General features: G+C 39.5%; 1 protein-coding gene across 1 annotated transcript in view; it reads left to right on the top strand.

The window, feature by feature from the left end:
• Positions 1–21,405, top strand: part of ano8b (anoctamin 8b) — a 144,534-nt gene that overhangs the window by 84,939 nt on the left and 38,190 nt on the right. Inside the window, exons 4-9 of the mRNA XM_061883498.1 lie at positions 13,381–13,519; positions 15,779–15,875; positions 15,950–16,066; positions 16,140–16,267; positions 18,807–18,968; positions 19,052–19,204. Of these exons, the coding sequence (XP_061739482.1) occupies positions 13,381–13,519; positions 15,779–15,875; positions 15,950–16,066; positions 16,140–16,267; positions 18,807–18,968; positions 19,052–19,204 (796 nt within the window). The remainder of the gene's footprint in view (positions 1–13,380; positions 13,520–15,778; positions 15,876–15,949; positions 16,067–16,139; positions 16,268–18,806; positions 18,969–19,051; positions 19,205–21,405) is intronic.

The raw sequence follows: 21,405 nt of genomic DNA, 5'->3' as shown, positions 1-21,405 counted from the left end.
AGTTTCAAGCAGCACCCAGGTGGAACTCTCTTGTTTGTTCGTAAGAAAGTGCCAGATGAGCCCCGGGACATTTTAATCTCAGCCTCGACCAAAGTGCATATTTAGAAATACACCCCAAGAGGTCAGGGTGGCATGCACGGTTCCATTTAGTCCTTCCTGCGCACTGTTGGCGGGAAATGGAATGAGATATAGCAAAATGGAAAGAAGCGAGGGGTAGGAGTCATAAGGGGGGGTTAAGGTGAAGATAACGGACAAGGAAGACGTCTGTTAATTCCATAGGAGGAAGGGTAAAATTGGGTTTTAGATTAAATGCTATGGCAAAAAGATTGATGTGTGAAGTGAAGCGCACACATCCTCTCTCTCTTTTGCACACACACTTGCGGTCAGAGATGTTGGCGTACATTAAAGGAATTTAACCCAGCAACAATAATATCCTTTCATAGTCACCTTGATAGATAACATGTCCTTTATTACTGTATCCTCCTGATGGATTGTAAAAAAAACAAAAAAACATGTCCGCTGCAAAGGACATGCATAATACACCATGATGAAACTTGGATTGGCTGACTGACGTCAACATCGCCGGAATTGAAACCAAAATAAACATTACTTCCACATTTAATTGTAACTTTCGCCAGAGACTGGTGAAGTGTCTTTCTGGTCTTGCCGTCCAGGGCCAGGATACGACGCGGCTGCGTCGTTGGATTAAAAGAGATGTCAGAGACGCTTTGCTGAACAAAAGGTTGCTTGTTACAAGCGAGCGTCATTTAAAAAGTGGAGGATTCCTAACTCGAGAAGCCAAACCATTAGTTTATATATTCCTTCTTTCCCTGTCTGGGTGTGCGCTAAGTCCAAATAGCCCACCTGACCATGCAAGGAGATGTTTGTGTGTAGTGGCCGGAAAACAACAGATGTATAGCATAACTTGTATGATTGGCGTTTAAGGTAAACATGGAATCTCTCCGCCAGAATACAGCTATAACTCTGGCATTCCAAAGCCTGGTTTTATTGCTTCTTTGCGGGAGAGAACTAATTCCATTCCACATGCGAATGTTAATCTAAGGCTCTTTCTTAACCATTAATCACTACAACCTGATGGTTTGCATCCTCCAAGTTGAATATTAACTAGGGCTGGGCGATATGGCCTTTTTTTAATATTTCAATATTTTTAGGCCATATCGCGATACACAATATATATCTCGATAGTTTGCCTTAACCTTGAATTAACACTTGATACATATACCGTATTTTCCGGACTATAAGTTGCATTTTTTTTCATAGTTTGGCCAGGGGTGCGACTTATACTCAGGCGCGACTTATGTGTGCAATTATTAACACATTACCGTACAATATCAAATAATTTTATTTAGCTCATTCACGTAAGAGACTAGACGTATAAGATTTAATGGGATTTAGCGATTAGGAGTGACAGATTGTTTGGTAAACGTATAGCATGTTTTATATGTTATAGTTATTTGAATGACTCTTACCATAATATGTTAGGTTAACATACCAGGCACCTTCTCAGTTGGTTATTTATGTTTCATATAACGTACACTTATTCAGCTTGTTGTTCACTATTCTTTATTTATTTTAAATAGCCTTTCAAATGTCTATTCTTGGTGTTGGGTTTTATCAAATAAATTTCCCCAAAAAATGCGACTTATACTCCAGTGCGACTTATATATGTTTTTTTCCTTCTTTATTATGCATTTTCGGCAGGTGCTACTTATACTCCGGAGCGACTTATACTCCGAAAAATACGGTAATCACAGCAGTATGATGATTCTATGTGTGTACATTAAAACATTCTTGTTCATACTGCATTAATATATACTCATTTTAAACTTCATGCAGAGAAGGAAATCACAACGAAGTCAATTGACCAAAACTGTATTTATTAAACAGTTATTAGCAGGTTACGTTTCAAATGATGCTACATGTTAGCAGTAATGCTACTTTTGGTAGCAACGCTTGTGCCCCACACTTGACAAATTAAAGTTGTCTATTCGACATATTCCCACTTGAAGCTAAACCACCGCCAGACGATGGACCCCCTGCTGTTTTTCTTGGGAATTAATTCTTCCTTCCTTTGTTACCAGATTCGCACCTTTTTTCTCCCGTATTACCACTCGCACAGCTTTGCTAGCATCACAGCTAACGTTACCCATGCTGCTACCTCTCTGCTCCGCAAGGGCGTACACGTATGTGACGTATGACGTGACAGTATGTGACGTATGTAAGAAAGTGCGCTTACACTCAGTGAGAAGGAGACAGAAGGAGTGAGAAGAGCCTGTAGTGTAATGCCAGCAGCGAAAAGCAACTGTGTGAGAACATATACTCAAATATCCCAATATAGAATTTTCTATATCGCACAGACAAACCCGCGATATATCGCGTATATCGATATATCGCCCAGCCCTTATATAAACATTCACCATATGTTGAACATAATATGAGTCAATTAATTCACTTCACTATAAAGGAAAATGGGCGACAATAAAGAATTTATACACATTTTTAATAATACTGTAGCAATGGGATTACTGTGTATAGTTCTGAGCTGTGATTCAGAGGTTGGGATTTAAGGGGCAGTAGCATTTACCTGCTTGTTATAACCAATACAAGAAGAGTCGCTGAGTTTCGATGGCCTAAGGCTAACTACAACTAAAGATTTTTTGATTTGTTAGTCTTTGTCCATCGATGACGATCATTTGAATCTTTGCCGTTAGTGTTTTTAAAGATAAATAAATAGATGGTGATTTATAGTACTGTATACTGACTGTTTACCAGGTGTCAGTAATGTTACATAGATTTGCTCTAGCACAGTGGTCCAAAACCACCGGTCCGGAGACCGGTACCGGTCCGTGACATATTTTCTACAGGGCCGCCCAGAAACATTAAATAATTTATAAACGACCAGTATAGCTCAGTTTGTAGAGCAGCCGTGCCAGCAACTTGAGGGTTGCAGGTTCGATCCCCGCTTCCACCATCCTAGTCACTGCCGTTGTGACCTTGGGCAAGACACTTTACCCACCTGCTCCCAGTGCCACACATACTGGCTTAGAAAAAATTAACCTAGATATTGGGTTTCACTATGTAAAGCACTTTGAGTCACTAGAGAAAAGCGCGATATAAATATAATTCACTTCACTTCACATTTTCTCAGACTAAATTTGCGCCCATCCTGCCAAACACAACAATTAGCTTGTTTATATATGTATAACAAAACTTTTGATAGGAAGTCGCCATTTGTTATGTTTGTTATATATTTGTTACATGGGACAATGCACATCAGTGAACATATAACATGTATTGTGCCAGATTGTAGCCAAAAGCTAATTTCCATCTGTAGTCCCTGGCAGGTAAAAGGTATATACAACAAGGTCCATACAAAGTTAAGTTAGACAGGACCAACATCAGACATAAACAGTACAAGAAAATACACAGAGTAAAAAAATTAAATGAAATGGAAACCCCTATAAAACAGTAAGTTTATGCTTGACCTCAACTCAGGACAGATCAAGAATGAAGTCACCATAGTGACTTATGATCTACAATAAACTAACAGGGAGCAAGGAAGCAAGGAAACAGCAGACCACTCAATGATGTAAACACAGGCGCACCCGGAAGTGATCATGGTGCCGCTCAAATAAGTTCTGCGTTAGCACTTATGATAACAATATTACTAATACTTGGTTAATATTCAAGTCAAGAAATGTAAATGGAGTATTGTTGGCGCTGTTTAAATTGTTATTTGTTGGATTTTATGGGCGTAATAGTGGAGCTGCCATTGGATCCACTGTAAGTGGACTTTTATTTACGTTTATTTAATGCAGAAAAAAAAAATACATCTGTCGTCATGTCTTTCATAATGATTGTTAACGATAGGCAAAATTCCAAAAAGTGCTGTTCCCCTTTAAGCACTTTGAACGTTTTTTTAATATACCAGTATATATCGGATACCAGTATTCAAACTAAAAATACAGCAGTATCAGTTGTGGTCCATATCGACCAGCCCTAATCCACATAAACGATAGAATTTGAGGTCCAGGGTGTAGCGCACCAATAAAAAGACATCAATCTTGACTAAATAGAGGAAGTAAAAATCGTAACAGGGTTTCCATATGTGAATTTACGGAAGGATTTACCTTTTCAGGAAGAGAACTACACCTCTAGGGCAGTGGTTCTCAACCTTTTTTCTGTGATGTACCCCCTGTGAACATTTTTTTAATTCAAGTACTCCCTAATCAGAGCAAAGCATTTTTGGTTGAAAAAAAAAGAGATAAAGAAGTAAAATACAGCACTATGTCATCAGTTTCTGATTTATTAAATTGTATAACAGTGCAAAATATTGCTCATTTGTAGTGGTCTTTCTTGAACTATTTGGAAAAAAAGATATCAAAATAACTAAAAAAATGTTGAAAAATAAACAAGTGATTCAATTATAAATAAGGATTTCTACACATAGAAGTAATCATCAACTTAAAGTGCCCTCTTTGGGGATTGTAATAGAGATCCATCTGGATTCATGAACTTAAATGTAAACATTTCTTCACAAAAAAAGAAATCTTTAACATCAATATTTATGGAACATGTCCACAAAAAAATCCAGCTGTCAACATTGAATATTGCATTGTTGCATTTTTTTTCACAGTTTATGAACTTACATTCATATTTTGTTGAAGTATTATTCAATAAATATATTTATAAAAGATTTTTGAATTGTTGCTATTTTTAGAATATTTAAAAAAAAATCTCACGTACCTCTTGCCATACCTTCAAGTACCCCCAGGGGTACGCGTACCCCCATTTGAGAACCACTGCTCTAGGGTAAGGGACTCACGCTGTGTGGAACTTTTGGCAAGTTTCACCGAGATCGGCATACAATTACTTCAATTTATTACAATACTTCAATGCTTTGATTTTAAAAACAGGAAGTCACTGTGGGCCTATGAATATTTTCATTCAGGACATTTTATGGATTGCAACTACTATTCAGATTGTCTTCGAAGACTTGAGACTTCATCACTTCGTGCTCACAGGCAGGACTGTTTTAGTCTTAGAGCCTGGACTCCTCTTCCTCTTATCTAGAAGATCGCAAAAAGCCGCTGCCTGACCTGGGCTCAGAAAATCTGCAGAGACTCCTCCCACCCCCACCAAGGACTGTTTTCACTGCTAGACTCTAGAAAGAGGTTCCACGGCCTCCGTAGCAGATCCTCTAGGTTTTGTAACAGCTTCTTCCATCAGGCCGTAAGACTCTTGAACGCATCATAATAATTCCCTCAATTCCCCACAAAAATGGATTAACTCGCTGGACTATAAAGACAATATAATATACATCCATAAATGTAGATGCATATGAAAAAAGTGCAATATATTTATCTGTACAGAATCTATTTATATCTGCACTATATTGATTTTTTTATCCTGCACTACCATGAGCTAATGCAACAATTTCGTTCTTATCTGTACAGTGAAGTCCAAATTTGAATGACAATAAAAAGGAAGTCTAAGTCTGTTGCAGGATCCACAGTATTTATCCTTGAAAGGCGAGGGGACTTGCCCAGACAAGAATGGTTTCGCTCTATTGTGGTGCAAAACAAATGTTTTTTTTTAATACACTGGAGTGAGACCGCTGCCAGCACAACAACAGCCATTAGAATGGAATTAATCTTGTTAGCATTCCATTCAGTCGTATCCGACTAGTCCAGGGTGTCTCCAGCCATGACCCTAATAAGAACAAGCAGTATAGCGATACTGATTTTAGGATTTCTTGCTTGAAATGCAAACAAAATGCTATGAACTGTCTTCCTACAGTTCTGCCTGAATTTAGTTTTTTTCCTCTCAACCTTTATCGGGATGTTCCTGCCCAGTAAACTGTGACACATAAGCTCACGCTTTTCCTACTATAATCCATCGTGGTGTTGAACACACATTGTGTTGTTCCTTCAAAAGCTGGAGGTGCATGATGATGGATGTTGCAGACTCACCTGGGCTTTATTTGTGTGTGTGTGTGTGTGTGTGTGTGTGTGTGTGTGTGTGTGTGTGTGTGTGGACAAACATGTGAAGAGGAGAGGTGTGCTGACAGCATGTAGGGAAAAGAAGATGTGCGGCTGCATTATTACTGCTGATTTCAGCCTCTGGGAAGGACAGAGGGTGAGAAGGAAAGGATGATAGGATAAAGGGGGGAGGAAAAGAGCCCGAGATATAAAAAGGATGAAGAGGGAGGGAGGATGAGGGCGGCAGGAAATAGAACGACTAGGGGGGTGGGGTTTGAAGGGAAATTAAGAAAGCACAGAAGACTCAGAAAAACAATCGTTCTACAGAAAGAAAGCTCTGCCAGTGAATGTGACTGCAGTCATTTACAAGACCAGCAATTAACAGCCGACACAATAGCAGTGTGGCTGAGAGAATATTGCATTTTTGTTCAATATGCAATTATTGTTATCTTGGGGAAGCAGAAGCGAAGGCAGTTTGTTTGTATGCTCTCTTACACTACACTCACCATATACTTTAGACTTGTTTGCTTTTGTAGCTTCGTACAGTACATGCTAGTGTTGTCTCGATACCAATATTTTGGTACCGGTACCAAATTGCTTTTCGGTACTTTTCTAAATAAAGGGGACCACAAAAAATGTCTGTATTGGCTTTATTATAACAACACATTTTACAGTACATTAAACATATGTTTCTTATTGCAAGTTTTTACTTAAATAATATAGTGGAAAAACATCCATCCATCCATTTTCTACCGCTTTTCCCTTTCTGGGTTACGGGGGGGTCGATGGAGCCTATCTCAGCTACAATCGGGCGGAAGGCGGGGTACACCCTGGACAAGTCGCCACCTCATCGCAGGGCCAACACAGATAGACAGACAACATTCACACTCACTTTCACACACTAGGGCCAATTTAGTGTTGCCAATCAACCTATCCCATGGTGCATGTTTTTGGAGGTGGGAGGAAGCCGGAGTACCCGGGGAGAACGTGCAAACTCCACTCAGAAAGATCCCGAGCCCGGGAATGAACTCAGGACCTGCGTATTGTGAGGCAGACGCACTCACCCCTCTAATATCCATTTAAAAAAACTAAATAACATTTTGTGATGCTAAAAAATATCGATGGAATCATAGTAGTATCGACGAGATACTTGGTATCATTACAGTGGATGTTAGGTGTAGATCCACCAATGGGGTTTGTTTATATTGTAGCGTCCCGGAAGAGTGGGTGCTGCAGGGAGTTTTGTGAATTTTTTCTGTAGTGTTTATGTTGTGTTGCGGTGCAAATATTCTCCCAATTGTCATTGTTGCTTAGTGTGGTTTCACTATAAGGCACATGTTTATGACAGTGTTGGCTTTGTTCATACAGCCACCCGTAGTGTGACATGTGTATATATTTATACACACATTTATACATATATAAACACACATATTGACTAAGTATGACCTTCATTCACTTGTGTGTAGTGTGTTCAAAGTTAAGACAGTATATGTTTAATGATCGGACATAGCGAAATCTTGTCTTGACTTTGACAGACTATAGATCATTTTTAACACATCCGATATTATGATCTGCGGTAAGTAGTAAAGCATGAATACTTATCACTTGTCCTACAGGAATGATGCTTGAAAGAAATATACTATATTGGTTGCCATGGACACAAGGATTAGTGATTTAGAAGTAATTACAACACTGAGAATAGACATTATCCGCTCTTCCTGAGGGTGTTTCAGTGTTAAAACTTCACCTTTATCTTTAGTTATTAAGACAAAATGTGTCCGTTCTCCCTTTTCAGTCTACACACTGTCTGCTTGTAAGTAGTCTGTGATTGTGTACTACCGCGAACACGCTCGTCTTCATGACACGACGAGACGATGAAGACGACGAGTGGGCTACCGGTACTTTTTAGAGGCGGTATAGTACTGATTATGATTCATTAGTATTGTGGTGCTATACTACAAACCCCGTTTCCATATTGTTGTGATCCGCTGCTCGGATCATATTATGTTTGGATTTTTGAGTTTGTTTGTGCACTTCTAAGTTTGTTTCCATGGTCGCTTATTGTTTTCACCTGCCACTTGCTCCTGACGCGTACCTGTGTTTTCTGATTGTTGTCTTTATTTAAGCCTGCCTTCTCCGTTCTTTCTTTCTGGCTTTGTAGTTTGTGTTCTCACAACTAGTAACGACTTTTGTTCCCAGTTCTGTACCTGCAAGCTTTCGCGCTGAGCCTTTGATCTTCTAGCTCCCATGCTAGCTCTTTTGTTTAGCCTTTTGTACTTTGAGCAAGTTTTTCTTTTTCATAGTCTGATTTATTTTTAAATAAATCATTTGTTCTTACCTTCACGCTGTGTTCAAAGACGGACTGCATCCTTGGGAGAACTAACCCGCATCACCATGCGACCCGGTCGTTACAGTACGAAGCCAGAAAGAAAGAACGGAGAAGGCAGGCTTGAATAAAGACAGCAATCAGAAAACACAGGTGCGCGTCAGGAGCAAGCGGCAGGTGAGAACAATAAGCAACCATGGAAACAAACTGAGAAGTGCACAAACAAACTCAAAAATCTAAACATAATATGATCCGGGCAGCGGATCATGACACACATGAGTTGGGAAATTGTGTTGGATGTAAATATAAACGGAATACAATGATTTGCAAATCCTTTTCAACCCATATTCAACTGAATGAACTACAAAGACAAGATAAATATCTTGTTCAAACTCAAAAACTTTATTTTTTTTTTGCAAATAATAGTTAACTTAGGAGGCCACGGCGAAGACCCAGGACACGCTGGGAAGACTATGTCTCCCGGCTGGCCTGGGAACACCTCGGGATCCCCCGGGAAGAGCTAGACGAAGTGGCTGGGGAAAGGGAAGTCTGGGCTTCCCTGCTTAGGTTGTTGCCCCCGTGACCCGACCTCGGATAAGCGGAAAAAGATGGATGGATGGATGGATGGATAGTTAACTTAGAATTTCATGGCTGCAACACGTGCCAAAGTAGTTCGGAAAGGGCATGTTCACCACTGTGTTACATCACCTTTTCTTATAACAACACTCAATAAACGTTTGGGAACTGAGGAAACTAATTGTTGAAGCTTTGAAAGTGGAATTCTTTTCCATTTTTGTTTTATGTAGAGCTTCAATCGTTCAGCTGTCCGAGGTCTCCACTGTCGTATTTTACGATTTATAATGCACCACACATTTTCAATGGGAGACAGGTCTGGGCTGCAGGCGGGCCAGGAAAGTACCCGCACTCTTTTTTTACGAAGCCACGCTGTTGTAACACGAGCTGAAAGTGGCTTGGCATTGTCTTGCCGAAATAAGCAGGGCGTCCATGAAAAAGACGGCGCTTAGATGGCAGCATATGTTGTTCCAAAACCTGTATGTACCTTTCAGCAGTAATGGTGCCTTCACAGATGTATCTGCCCATCTTAGATGATCTTGGGCCCAGAGAAGTTTCTGGATGTTGTTGATGAATGGCTTTTGCTTTGCATAGTAGAGCTTTAACTTGCACCTACAGATGTAGCGACAAACTGTATTTAGTGACAGTGGTTTTCTGAAGTGTTCCTGAGCCCATGTGGTGATATCCTTTAGATATTGATGTCGGTTTTTTATACAGTGCCGTCTGAGGTCACAGTCATTCAATGTTGGTTTCCGGCCATGCCTCTTACGTGGAAAGATTCCTCCAGATTCTCTGAACCTTTTGATGATATTATAGACCGTAGATGTTGAAATTCCTAAATTTCTTGCAATTGCACTTTGAGAAACGTTGTTCTTAAACTGTTTGACTATTTGCTCATGCAATTGTAGACAAAGGGGTGTACCTCGCCCCATCCTTTCTTGTAAAAGACTGAGCATTATTTGGGAAGCTGTTTTTATACCCAATCATGGCACCCACCTGTTCCCAATTAGCCTGCACACCTGTGGGATGTTCCAAATAAGTGTTTGATGAGCGTTCCTGAACTTTATCAGTGTTTATTGCCACCTTTCCCAACTTCTTTGTCAAGTGTTGCTGGCATCAAATTCCAAAGTTAATGATTATTTGCAAAAAAAAAATGTTTATCAGTTTGAACATCAAATATATTGTCTTTGTAGCATATTCAACTGAATATGGGTTGAAAATGATTTGCAAATCATTGTATTCCGTTTATATTTACATATAACACAATTACCCAACTCATATTGAAACGGGGTTTGTAATATTGGTATACCGTACAACCCTAGTACATTCCCAAGCAAAAAAACTCAAAACAGGTCACAGGTGAGGAGATTATTTTAGGTCAGAGTTCACCCCTGAATCTGATTGCAACATAGCACATTAAGACATACATGAGGTTGAGTACCTTCCTGATCTGTTACTGGGTTGTGAATGCGGCTCCACCCCAAGAATGCTTTGTTTACGTTATTTTTGCATTGCTTGTAAGGATGCAGAAGCCACAAGATAGCATAGGATAGACTTTTGTTTATCCAAGCAGTGCTATCTTGGAAAAAGGTTGAACACAGTTTTTGGCAAAGTACCCGGACAGGACATCGCTAAGTTGGTTCCGCTTATTTCGACTGTACCCATCGAACAGCTCACTACAGTAAGTCCGAGGTGGTAGTGTACTGTGTAATGTAACGTATTGGAAGAGTTAGTGCTGCAATGGTTTCTGGGTATTTGTTCTGTTGTGTTTATGTTGTGTTACGGTGCGGATGTTCTACCGAAATGTGTTTACCATTCTTGTTTGTTGTGGGTTCACAGTGTGGCGCATATTTGTAACAGTGTTAAAGTTGTTTATACGGCCACCCTAGGTGTGACCTGTATGGCTGTTGATCAAGTATGCGTTGCATTCACTTGTGTGTGTGTAAAAGCCTTATATATTATGTGATTAGTCTGGCACACTGTTAGTATGGATGAAAAGTGGACGTGACGACAGGTAGTAGAGGACGCTAAAGGCAGTGCCTTTAAGGCACGCCCCCAATATTGTTGTCCGGGTGGAAATCAGGAGAAATTCAGGAGAATGGTTGCTCTGGGAGATTTTCAGGAGGGGCACTGAAATTCGTGAGTCTCCCGAGAAAATCGGGAAGGTTGGCAAGTATGATGACAACAGCAACATAACTACTGTTTTTTTACACAGCATTAACATTGGCACACAGTGACTTCATGTTCAGTGTAAAATAGGAGTCAAAACAAAAGCATGGTAGTATTAACCTGGATTCTACACAATAAGGCAGGATGACTGTGCACAAATCAGCCTTTTAATGTAGTCAGCAAGAAACAGAAACATACACACTAAAGCATGTTAATGTGTACTAGTTTTATGATATTGATGGTTGTATTATAGATATGTGTATGTGTAATTGTATAATGATTGGCTATAATTCCAATGTTATTTTGGACTGCTGCCTGCCTTGTTCTTGATCTACAAAACCCAAAACCAGTGAAGTTGGCACATTGTGTAAATGGTAAACAAAAACAGAATACAACAATTTACAAATCATTTTCAACTTATATTCAAGCAAATACACTGCAAAATCACGATATTTAATGTTCAAACTGAGAAACAATTTTTTATTTTTTTGCAGCAACACATTGCAAAAGTTTTCGCAGGGGCATTTTTACCACTGTGTTACAAGGCCTTTTCTTTCAACTAAGGAGACACGTTTTTGAAGCTTTTAGGTGAAATTTTTCTATTCCGTTTTTATTTACGATTTACACAACGTGCCAACTTCACTGGTTTTGGGTTTTGTAAAAACAAAATACAATGATTTGCAAATCCCTTTCAACCTATATTTAATTGAATACACTGCACGGACAAGATACTTAACATTTGAACTGGTTAACTTTGTTATTTTTTGCAAATATTAGCTAATTTGGAATTTGATGCCTGTAACATGTTTCAAAAAAGACTGAGAATGTTGAGGAATGCTTATCAAAAACTTATTTGGACCATCCCACAGGCGAGCAGGCTAATTAGGAACAGGTGGGTGCTATGATTGGGTATACAAGCAGTTTTCATGAAATACTCAGTCATTCACAAACAAGGATGGGGCGAGAGTCACCACTTTCTGAACAAATGCGTGAGCAAATTGTTTAAGAACATTTGTCAACGAGCTATTGTAAGACATTTAGGGATTTCCCATTCTACGGTCTTTAATATCATCAAAAGGTTCAGAGCATCTGGAGAAATCACTGCACGGAAGTTGCAATGCCGAAAACCAACATTGAATTCCCTTGACCTTTGATCCCTCTGACAGTATTGCATCAAAAACCGACATTAGTGTGTTAAGGATATCACCACATGGGCTCAGGAACACTTCAGAAAAGCACTGTCAGTAACTACAGTTTGTCGCTACATCTGTAAGTGCAAGTTAAAGTTAAGTTTTTCAACAACACACAGAAACGCCGCCGCTTTCGCTGGGCCCGAGCTCATCTAAGATAGACTGATGCAAAGTAGAAAAGTGTGCTGTGGTCTGACGAGTCCACATTTCAAATTGTTTCTGGAAACTGTGGACGTTGTTTTCTCTGGACCAAAGAGGAAAAGAACCATCCGGATTGTTATAGGCGCAAATTTAAAAAGCCAGCATCTGTGATGGTATGGGGGTGTATTAGTGTCAAAGGCATGGGTAACTTACACATCTGTGAAGACACCATGAATTGCTGAAAGGTACATACAGGTTTTGAAGCAACATATGTTGCCATCTAAGAAACGCCTTTTTCATGTACGCCCCTGATTATTTCAGCATGACAATGCCAAGCCACATTCTGCAAGTGTTACAACAGGCTGGCTTTGTGGTAAAAAAGTGTGAGAATTAAACTGGCCTGCCTGTAGTCCAGACCTGTCTCCCTTTGAAAATGTCTGGCGCATTATGAAGCCTAAAATACCACAAGGGAGACCCCGAACTGTTGAACAACTTAACCTGTACATCAAGCATGAATGGGAAATAATTATACCAGAAAAGCTTCAAAAATTGGTCTCATCAGCTCGCCAACGTTTACTGATTGTTTTCAAAAGGAAAGGTCATGTAACACAGTGGTCAAACTGCCTGTGACAACTTTTTTGCAATGTGTTGCTGCCATTAAATTCTAAGTTAATGATTATTTGCACAAAAAAATGTAGTTTCTCATTTTGAACATAAAGTATTTCGTCTTTGCAGTGTATTCAATTGAATATGAGTTGAAAATGATTTGCAAATCATTGTGTTCTGTTTTTATTTATGATTTACACAACGTGCTATAACTTCCCTGGTTTTGGGTTTTATAAAATTAATTGTTAATCCGAACAATATTTTGATATTAGAAAGACAATCCTAAAGTAAACAACAATCGAAACTCTTCCTGTAGTGAGCTAGGGTATGTGGCAACAAAAACTGATCGACCTCTCACTGGGTTCTCCCGCAGCTTGTTACGAGGTGCTGAAGAAATGGGCCTTATGAAGGCGTTGAAACCTGAGTTCGGAGGAGGAACCCGGAGCTTCTCCTGCGAGGAAGACTACATCTACGAGAATATCGAGAGCGAGCTATGCTTCTTCACGTCGCAGGTGAGTGCTCACATGCATGCCTGAACACAGCAGTGTTACAGTGGGGTTAGTGGGGATGATGTACCAGATCCCCGAGCATAGGGGGGACCTTGACTTTTGTGAAGTTTGAACATTTTTTTTCTGCCATTCCAATAGGTACTTTGAAAAAAATACATCAGAAATGTTAATATAACATTAATATTGCCGTGAAATTTAAAAACAACAAGGTTGCTTGTATCAAATTAACAATGTCCAAGAATACCTACAGCTCGTGCAAAACCTAGTATGGAATACATGACTTGACACAGACGTCATAAAAGCTCACCCATAAGTATACACACACAGCACCAGTATTCTGCAACAAGGATAATGTAACAGAAGAAAGGTAAAACATTATACATTTATATGTGGCAGCATAAGAGAAATTATGTACAGGTTTCACTTCTGCATCTCATTACACATAACTGTTGCGTTCAAAGACCCTCGATTAAAGTTACAAAAAGGAAGCATCACTAGTTTTTAAAGACAAGGGGAGACTTAACTCCCAAGAAACACAATAATAATAATACAATCATAATAATGATATATATAAATACAGTCGTGGTCAAAAGTTTACATAAACTTGTAAGGAACATAATGTTATGGCTATCTTGAGTTTCCAATCATTTCTACAACTCTTAGTTTTTTGTGATAAAGTGAGTGGAGCATATACTTGTTGGTCACAAAAAACATTCATGAAGTTTGGTTGTTTTATGAATTTATTATGGGTCGACTGAAAATGTGACCTAATCTGCTGGGTCAAAAGTATACATACAACAATGTTAATATTTGGTTACATGTCCCTTGGCAAGTTTCACTGCAATAAGGCGCTTTTGGTAGCCATCCACAAGCTTCTGGCAAGATTCTGGTAGAATTTTTGACCACTCTTCTTGACAAAATTGGTGCAGTTCAGCTAAATGTGTTGGTTTTCTGACATTGACTTGTTTCGTCAGCATTGTCCACGTGTTTAAGTCAGGACTTTGGGAAGGCCCTTCAAAACCTTAATTCTAGCCTGACTTAGCCAGTCCTTTACCACTTTTGACGTGTGGTTGGGGTCATTGTCCTGTTGAACACCCAACTGCGCCCAAAACCCAACCTCCAGGCTGATGGTTTTAGGTTGTCCTAAAGAATTTGGAGGTAATCCACCTTTTTCATTGTCTAATTTACTCTGTGTAAAGCACCAGTATCATTGGCAGAAAAACATGTCAGGCATAATACTACCACCAACACTTCAAATCAATCACTGGGTATTGTGGTCAAATTTTGGTTTCATCTGATAACAGAACTTTCTTCCAGAAGGTCTTTACTTTGTCCATGGGATGTCAGATGAAACAAAAATTTAGCTGTTTGGCCACAATACCCAGTAATATGTTTGGAGGAGAAAAGGTGAAGTCTTTAATCCCAGGAACACCATCCTATCGTCAAGCATGGTGGTGGTAGTATTATGCTCTGGGCTTTTTAGTCACCACTAGGAATGTGGTCGCAACATAAGTCAACAAAAACGGCCTGCAATAACAATCATCACGCCAACCAACAATTCAAAGCCAGATCATTATAATAGGACTAAATCCAGCGATCAGGAGCAACACACAACACACCACCCTCATTCACCAAGTTGGGAGCAGATATTGGACCAGCTGTCTACTTCAGCTTTTGAATGAACATTTTGAATGAACAGCAGTAACTTAGTTGTATGAGTGGACCCTGATGCATGAATACATTAAAGTGGAACGGCTGTGCTTTGCGGTAGGCAGGCACTTAATTGGTGTTAACGAGGTGCAGTTGCAGAAGTAGGTACAATGTAAGAACTCTTCGGGGTGAAATGTTTGCAATGCAATCTGTTCGTAAGATTGGAGAGGAGAAGTTGGCAGTGTTCACATTTCAACAGATACCCTCACACAAAACACATGCTTTGGAGACAGAGAAGAGTGCAATTCACAATGGACAGTCAAATCACAATAGCAAAACTTTGAGGAAGCCAACAAGACTGTAGGCTCAAAAGTCAATAACCTAATTATGGTTTGTAGATGTGTTTAAAAATGCTGGTTTCAGCCAAATTCATGGAAAAATTACTTTTTTTAGTGGATGTAAACATACTAAGTGTGTGTATGGGGCGGCGACGTTGGGTTGAGGGTAGGATGGGGAAGCTCTGATGCAGTCTTGTATACGGGGACCCAGAACTTGGTGCTACGCCCCTGATTAGGACATGCAACACATCGCTTGATTGTGCTCTTTCATCAGGAGCGGCAGAGCATCATTAAATACTGGCTGGATAATCTACGAGCCAAACATGGGGAGGTGCTTCATAATATCAACTTCTTGGAAGGTCAACCAATCAGTAAGCTGATTTCTATTATTGATTTATCGTGTCTTCTTAGACTTAGACAAGTCATGCCAAATATTTTTTTCTAGTTCCGGAGCTGAGTGCACGAGGTGTGATTCAGCAGGTGTTTCCCCTCCATGAGCAGCGAGTCCTGAGTCAGCTGATGAAGTCTTGGGTCCAAGCAGTTTGTGAAAAACAGCCCTTAGGTCAGTGGAAGCTTACACAAACCTCAGAAAGGACTGAATATTCTTTTATTTACATGTTTTGTTTTCTTTACAGATGATATCTGTGACTATTTTGGGGTAAAGATAGCCATGTATTTTGCCTGGCTGGGGTTTTACACCACCTCCATGTTGTATCCTGCTGTGATCGGCTTCGTGCTGTGGATGCTCACTGAGGCGGATCAGGTGAGACTAGGGATGGGCGATGTGGTCTTTTTTTAATATTGTGATATTTTTAGGCCATATCGTGATACACGATATATATCTTGATATTTTTCCTTAGCCTTGAACACTTGATACATATAATCATAGCAGTATGATGTTTCTATGTGTCTACATTAAAACATTTTTGTTCATACTGCATTAATATATGCTCATTTTAAACTTTCATGCAGAGAAGGAAATCACAACAAAAAAAAAAATCACTATTTTTTTCACACGGAGTTGATCTGAAAATGTTTGCCTCTGCATTTTGATGGTGTGGGCGTGTGGCACCGAAAGGAGATGTTGACCTGCGGAGTAAGCACTCTTCATTCTCTAGCAGGGGACTTTTGAAATGATGCTACATGTTAGCAGTAATGCTACTTTTTATTGCAACGCTTTTGCCCCACACTTGACAAATTACGGTTGTCTGTTTAACATATTCCCACTTGAAGCCAAACCACCGCCAGACGATGAACCCCCCGCTGTTTTTTGGGGGAATTAATCCTTCCTTCATTTTTTACCAGATTCACCCCTTCTTTCTCTCGTATTACCATTTGCACGGCTCAGCTATCATCACAGCTAATGTTACCCATGCCGCTACCTCTCTCCTCCGCGAGGGCGTATATGTATGTGACGTATGACGTGACAGTATGTGACGTGTGTAAGAAGGTGCGCTTACACTCTGTGAGAAGGAGACACAAGGAGTGGGAAGAGCCTGTAGTGTAATGACAGCAGCTAAAAGCAACTGTGTGAGAATATCACCATATAGTCATTTTCTATATCGCACAGAGACAAACCCGTAATATATCGAGCATATCAATATATCGCCCAGACCTAGGTGAAACTCTCATTTGTTGGCAACAATAACATTATATTTCACTATCCAAGGCACAGTTGTTCAAAAGGTGTAATCTGGATCTTAATTATTCAGAATTTTAAATCCCCTTTTTTGCTATCCTGGATCGACTGAATCCATTACTTGTATCGCAGTTGTTCAAAGAAAAGTTGGATTGGACCACACTTATCCAGGTCCAAACTTTTCACAATTACCAAATCTGAATAATGAGTGCTCAAAATAGACTGCGTATCACTCTTAAACCCGGGTTTCCACTGGATGCGTAATGGCTGGTGAAGTAGAGCAGACTTTTTCAAAACCTCGCAAATCCGCGCCTAATCACATATTGGAATGTAACGGCGGCTGAACGGCAACACGGCAAAACGTCTCAAACTTAGCCTCGCACCAATACCCCGACTGGACTTGACTCATGGAAAAGGCGACAATGTGGCCTTAGAGAACGACAACTTTATTTTTTTTTGTAGCAAGCAACAACACAACAGTAACATCATCCCTTGCGAGCGTTGTACACACACACACACACACACACCTCAATTAACTCCCGCTAACCACTTCCCTGCTTCCCTGACCCCAGTATCACCTGGTATTTGACATAGGACCCCAAATAGCTGTCCAGGATATGCCTGTAATATGATTATTTGATTTTGGACCCCCAGAATTAGCATGTCCTCATTTATTTTTGTCAACAAGGTGAAATTACATCAGAAAAATGTTGACAAGTTAAAGGCATGTTCGTCCATTTTCAAAGTGTAAAATATGATCCACCTTAAGCAATGAGTATTTTATATTGAAAGTACACCGAAAAATGTGTTTTGTGTTTCTGCATGACTTCCTGTTCTGCATGATCACATTTGAGCTAAATCGAGCCGTGTGGCGACTTACAAAAATTTAAGTTCTGCGTATATTTAGCGCAGGGATGCGGTATCGCACCGGTTTAGCGGCGCCGTGCGCAGGGGATCCGCTAGCAATGGAAACTGACATATTGACTAGAATGGAATCAAAAAGAGTCTGCTGCCCTGGCCGTCCTGCAGCCGTTACGCATCCAGTGAAAATCTGGGGTAAGGCTGTTAAGTGTGTAAAAAAAATAGTAAGAATAGACAAATTGGGTTCACTCAAAGTGTAATATATATATATATTTTTTTTAAACAAAAAGAAAACACAGAAATTAGAAATACTGCATTTTCAATATCTATTGACCCGCCAGATCATATAAAAAAAGCAAATTAAAAAAAAGGGAAAAAAGAGCGAATATACATTCCATGTGTTTCAAATTTAAACAAAAAAAACAAAAACACGAATGCCATTGTATGAAACTATTTTTGAACACAGATATTTGAATGTGTCTGTAAATATTACAGGTCCAGTTAAAGTTTGCATTGAATACTCTGACAGCTTTTGAGAGGATTATATTATTTCTACCTTACTGGTCTTAATTATGATTTCAAAGCAAGTTATGTATTATTTGTAGGTTGCAAAAAAAAATATATATTTAGGCAATTACGAATTAATAATACTATAAAATAACTGTCACAATTGGCCATGTGAGGACAGCCATGATTCCAATGTGGCCCTCAATGAAAACGAGTTAGACATCCCTGATGTAGGCCTGATGGATGCTGTCTATGATTAATAAAGCTTGAGCGTTTTTTCTTGTGTGTTTATCAGACCAGCCGTGACATCTGCTGCGTGGTCTTTGCGCTCTTCAACGTGGTGTGGGCCACTTTGTTTCTTGAACGGTGGAAGAGAAGGGGGGCGGAGCTGGCTTACAAATGGGGAACCCTGGACCCGCCTGCCGAATCCCTGGAGGAACCACGTCCTCAGTTCCGGGTCTGAAATAGTCCAACCCTTCGTAATATCTTCTTTTATCTTCTCTTTTACTCAATTGAATGCCTTTCTCTACGTCTGGACAGGGGGTCAAGCGCTGTAGTCCCGTCACCGGATGTGAGGAGTTCTACTATCCACCGTGGCGGAGACGCGTGTTCAGGTGGCTGGTCAGCTTGCCCATCTGTCTTCTCTGTCTCTGTTTTGTCTTCCTGGTCATGCTCATCTGCTTTGAGCTGCAGGTCAGTCACCTCCCATTAAATGATGATATACTATGCATCTGTCCATTTCAATGTCACTGAATGAAAATGACATTTTCAAACAGCCTTATAACTGGATAGTTTGACTCTGAGTATATGCATTTCAAAACAAGTCAAAATTTATTTATGTAGCACTTTTCATACACAGGCAAGTGTCAAACACAAAGTGTTATACAAACACACACACTTTTGACAATAACAAAACATGTAATGGCACTAAGGATTTGAGGATAAACACAACCTTTGAGGCGTCGACACTGGAGAATACTTAAAATTTACGCCATCTAAAAATAGTATAAAACATAATAAAATATATGTAAAAATAAAATATAAATAATACATTAATCAGTTAGTAAAAATGTAACATTGAGAGAATAATAGTCGTAATTAGGGCTGGGCTATATGGACTTTTTTTAATATCTCGATATTTTTAGGCCATATCGCGATACACGATATATATCTCGATATTTTGCATTAGCCTTGAAATAACACTTGATACATATCATCACAGCAGTATGATGATTCTATGTGTCTACATTAAACCATTCTTGTTCATACTGCATTAATATACGCTCATTATAAACTTTCATGCAGAGAAGGAAATCACAACTAAGTTAATTGACCAAAACTGTATTTTTTAAACAGTTGTTAGCAGGTGACTTTTCAAATGATGCTACATATTAGCAATAATGCTACTTTTGACAAATTAAAGTTGTCTATTCGACACATTCCCGCTTGAAGCCGAACCACCGCCAGACGATGGACCCCCTCCTGTTTTTTCTTGGGAATTAATTCTTCCTTCATTTGTTACCAGATTTGCATTTTCTTTCTCTCGGCACCACTAGCATCACAGCCAACGTTACCCATGCTGCTACCTGTCTGCCCTGCGAGGGCGTATACGTATGTGACGCATGACGTGACCGTATGTGACGTACATAAGAAGGTGCGCTTGCTGTCTGTGAGAAGGAGACACAAGGAGTGAGAAGAGCCTGTAGTATAATGCCCGCAGCTAAAACCTACTGCGTGAGAACATATTCTCGAATATCACGATAGTCATTTTCTATATCGCAGACAAACCTGTGATATATCGCGTATATCGATATATCACCCAGCCCTAGTCGTAACATTAATAATTAGGATAGAAAACAACACAATAAATAATAAAAAACATTAGTTTATAAAAAAAGTAAAAGTTAATTAACACTATTGTTATCTATGAGCTGCAAGTATTTGCTTTTAGGATTAAAAAATAATGTCTGTCCTGTCTTACTAAGGGGGCTCTTTCCAAACCTTTTTGTTGAAGACATTTCACTTTTGAACCAAAAGCCTTTCCTAAGTTCTAAATTTTACTTGTCGAGTTGGTGGTCGCTGTAAGATTTTTTTTTTTTTTGCTGTTCTGTCCCTCCGCGGCCGGTGAACCACCATCCTCCATACCAATAGGTCGTTCATGACAATGAGAGAATATATTTGCTGAAACACCTGCTAACAACTAGAGTCGTCTTTGAAAAAGGATTTTCTTGGGCGAATGTGATACATTAGATTTTGCTCATAGTTGACGATCAGTCCAATCTATGGGGTTTTCTTTTTAAGAAAAACAAACAGATGACGATGGTATGTAGCAGTATATACTGACTGATCACTAGGTGTCAGTAAGGTCACTTGGATATTTTCTAGTACTACTGTATGTGAATATTCCAAGTTAATTATGTATACTTATAAAAATAATATAGTCTTTCATTAAAAAGAACAAAACAATGTTCTGAATTGCAAGTTTTTCAGGTTTTCACTGTGGCGCAGCATCAAAATGACATCAAACTTGACTAAAACTCAAATTCAACTCAACTCAACTCAAATAGAGGACGTAATAACAATAATGGATTAGAATTATATAGTGCTTTTCTAGACTCCCAAAGCGCTTTACTGTGAGTTGTAGGAAACCATCATTCATTCATTCCACATGGCTACCAACTTGCTCCTACGGCCTCTCCGACCACAACCAATTCACAATCATACACCAGTGTGTAAAGTGTCTTGCCCAAGGACACAACGGTCATGACAAGGATGGCGGACGCTGGATTTAAACCAAGAACCCTCAACAGTCGTAACAAAGTTTGCGTATGTGAACCATTGGAAGGATCATTACCTTTACAAAATGAGCGTTACACCTCTGGGGCCAAGACGGT

Source organism: Nerophis ophidion, linkage group LG22 (genome assembly GCF_033978795.1).
Source record: "Nerophis ophidion isolate RoL-2023_Sa linkage group LG22, RoL_Noph_v1.0, whole genome shotgun sequence".
NCBI classification, from domain to species: domain Eukaryota; kingdom Metazoa; phylum Chordata; class Actinopteri; order Syngnathiformes; family Syngnathidae; genus Nerophis; species Nerophis ophidion.
The sequence above is the reverse complement of the archived record's forward strand: the minus strand, read 5'-3'. Positions and strand labels throughout refer to the sequence as shown.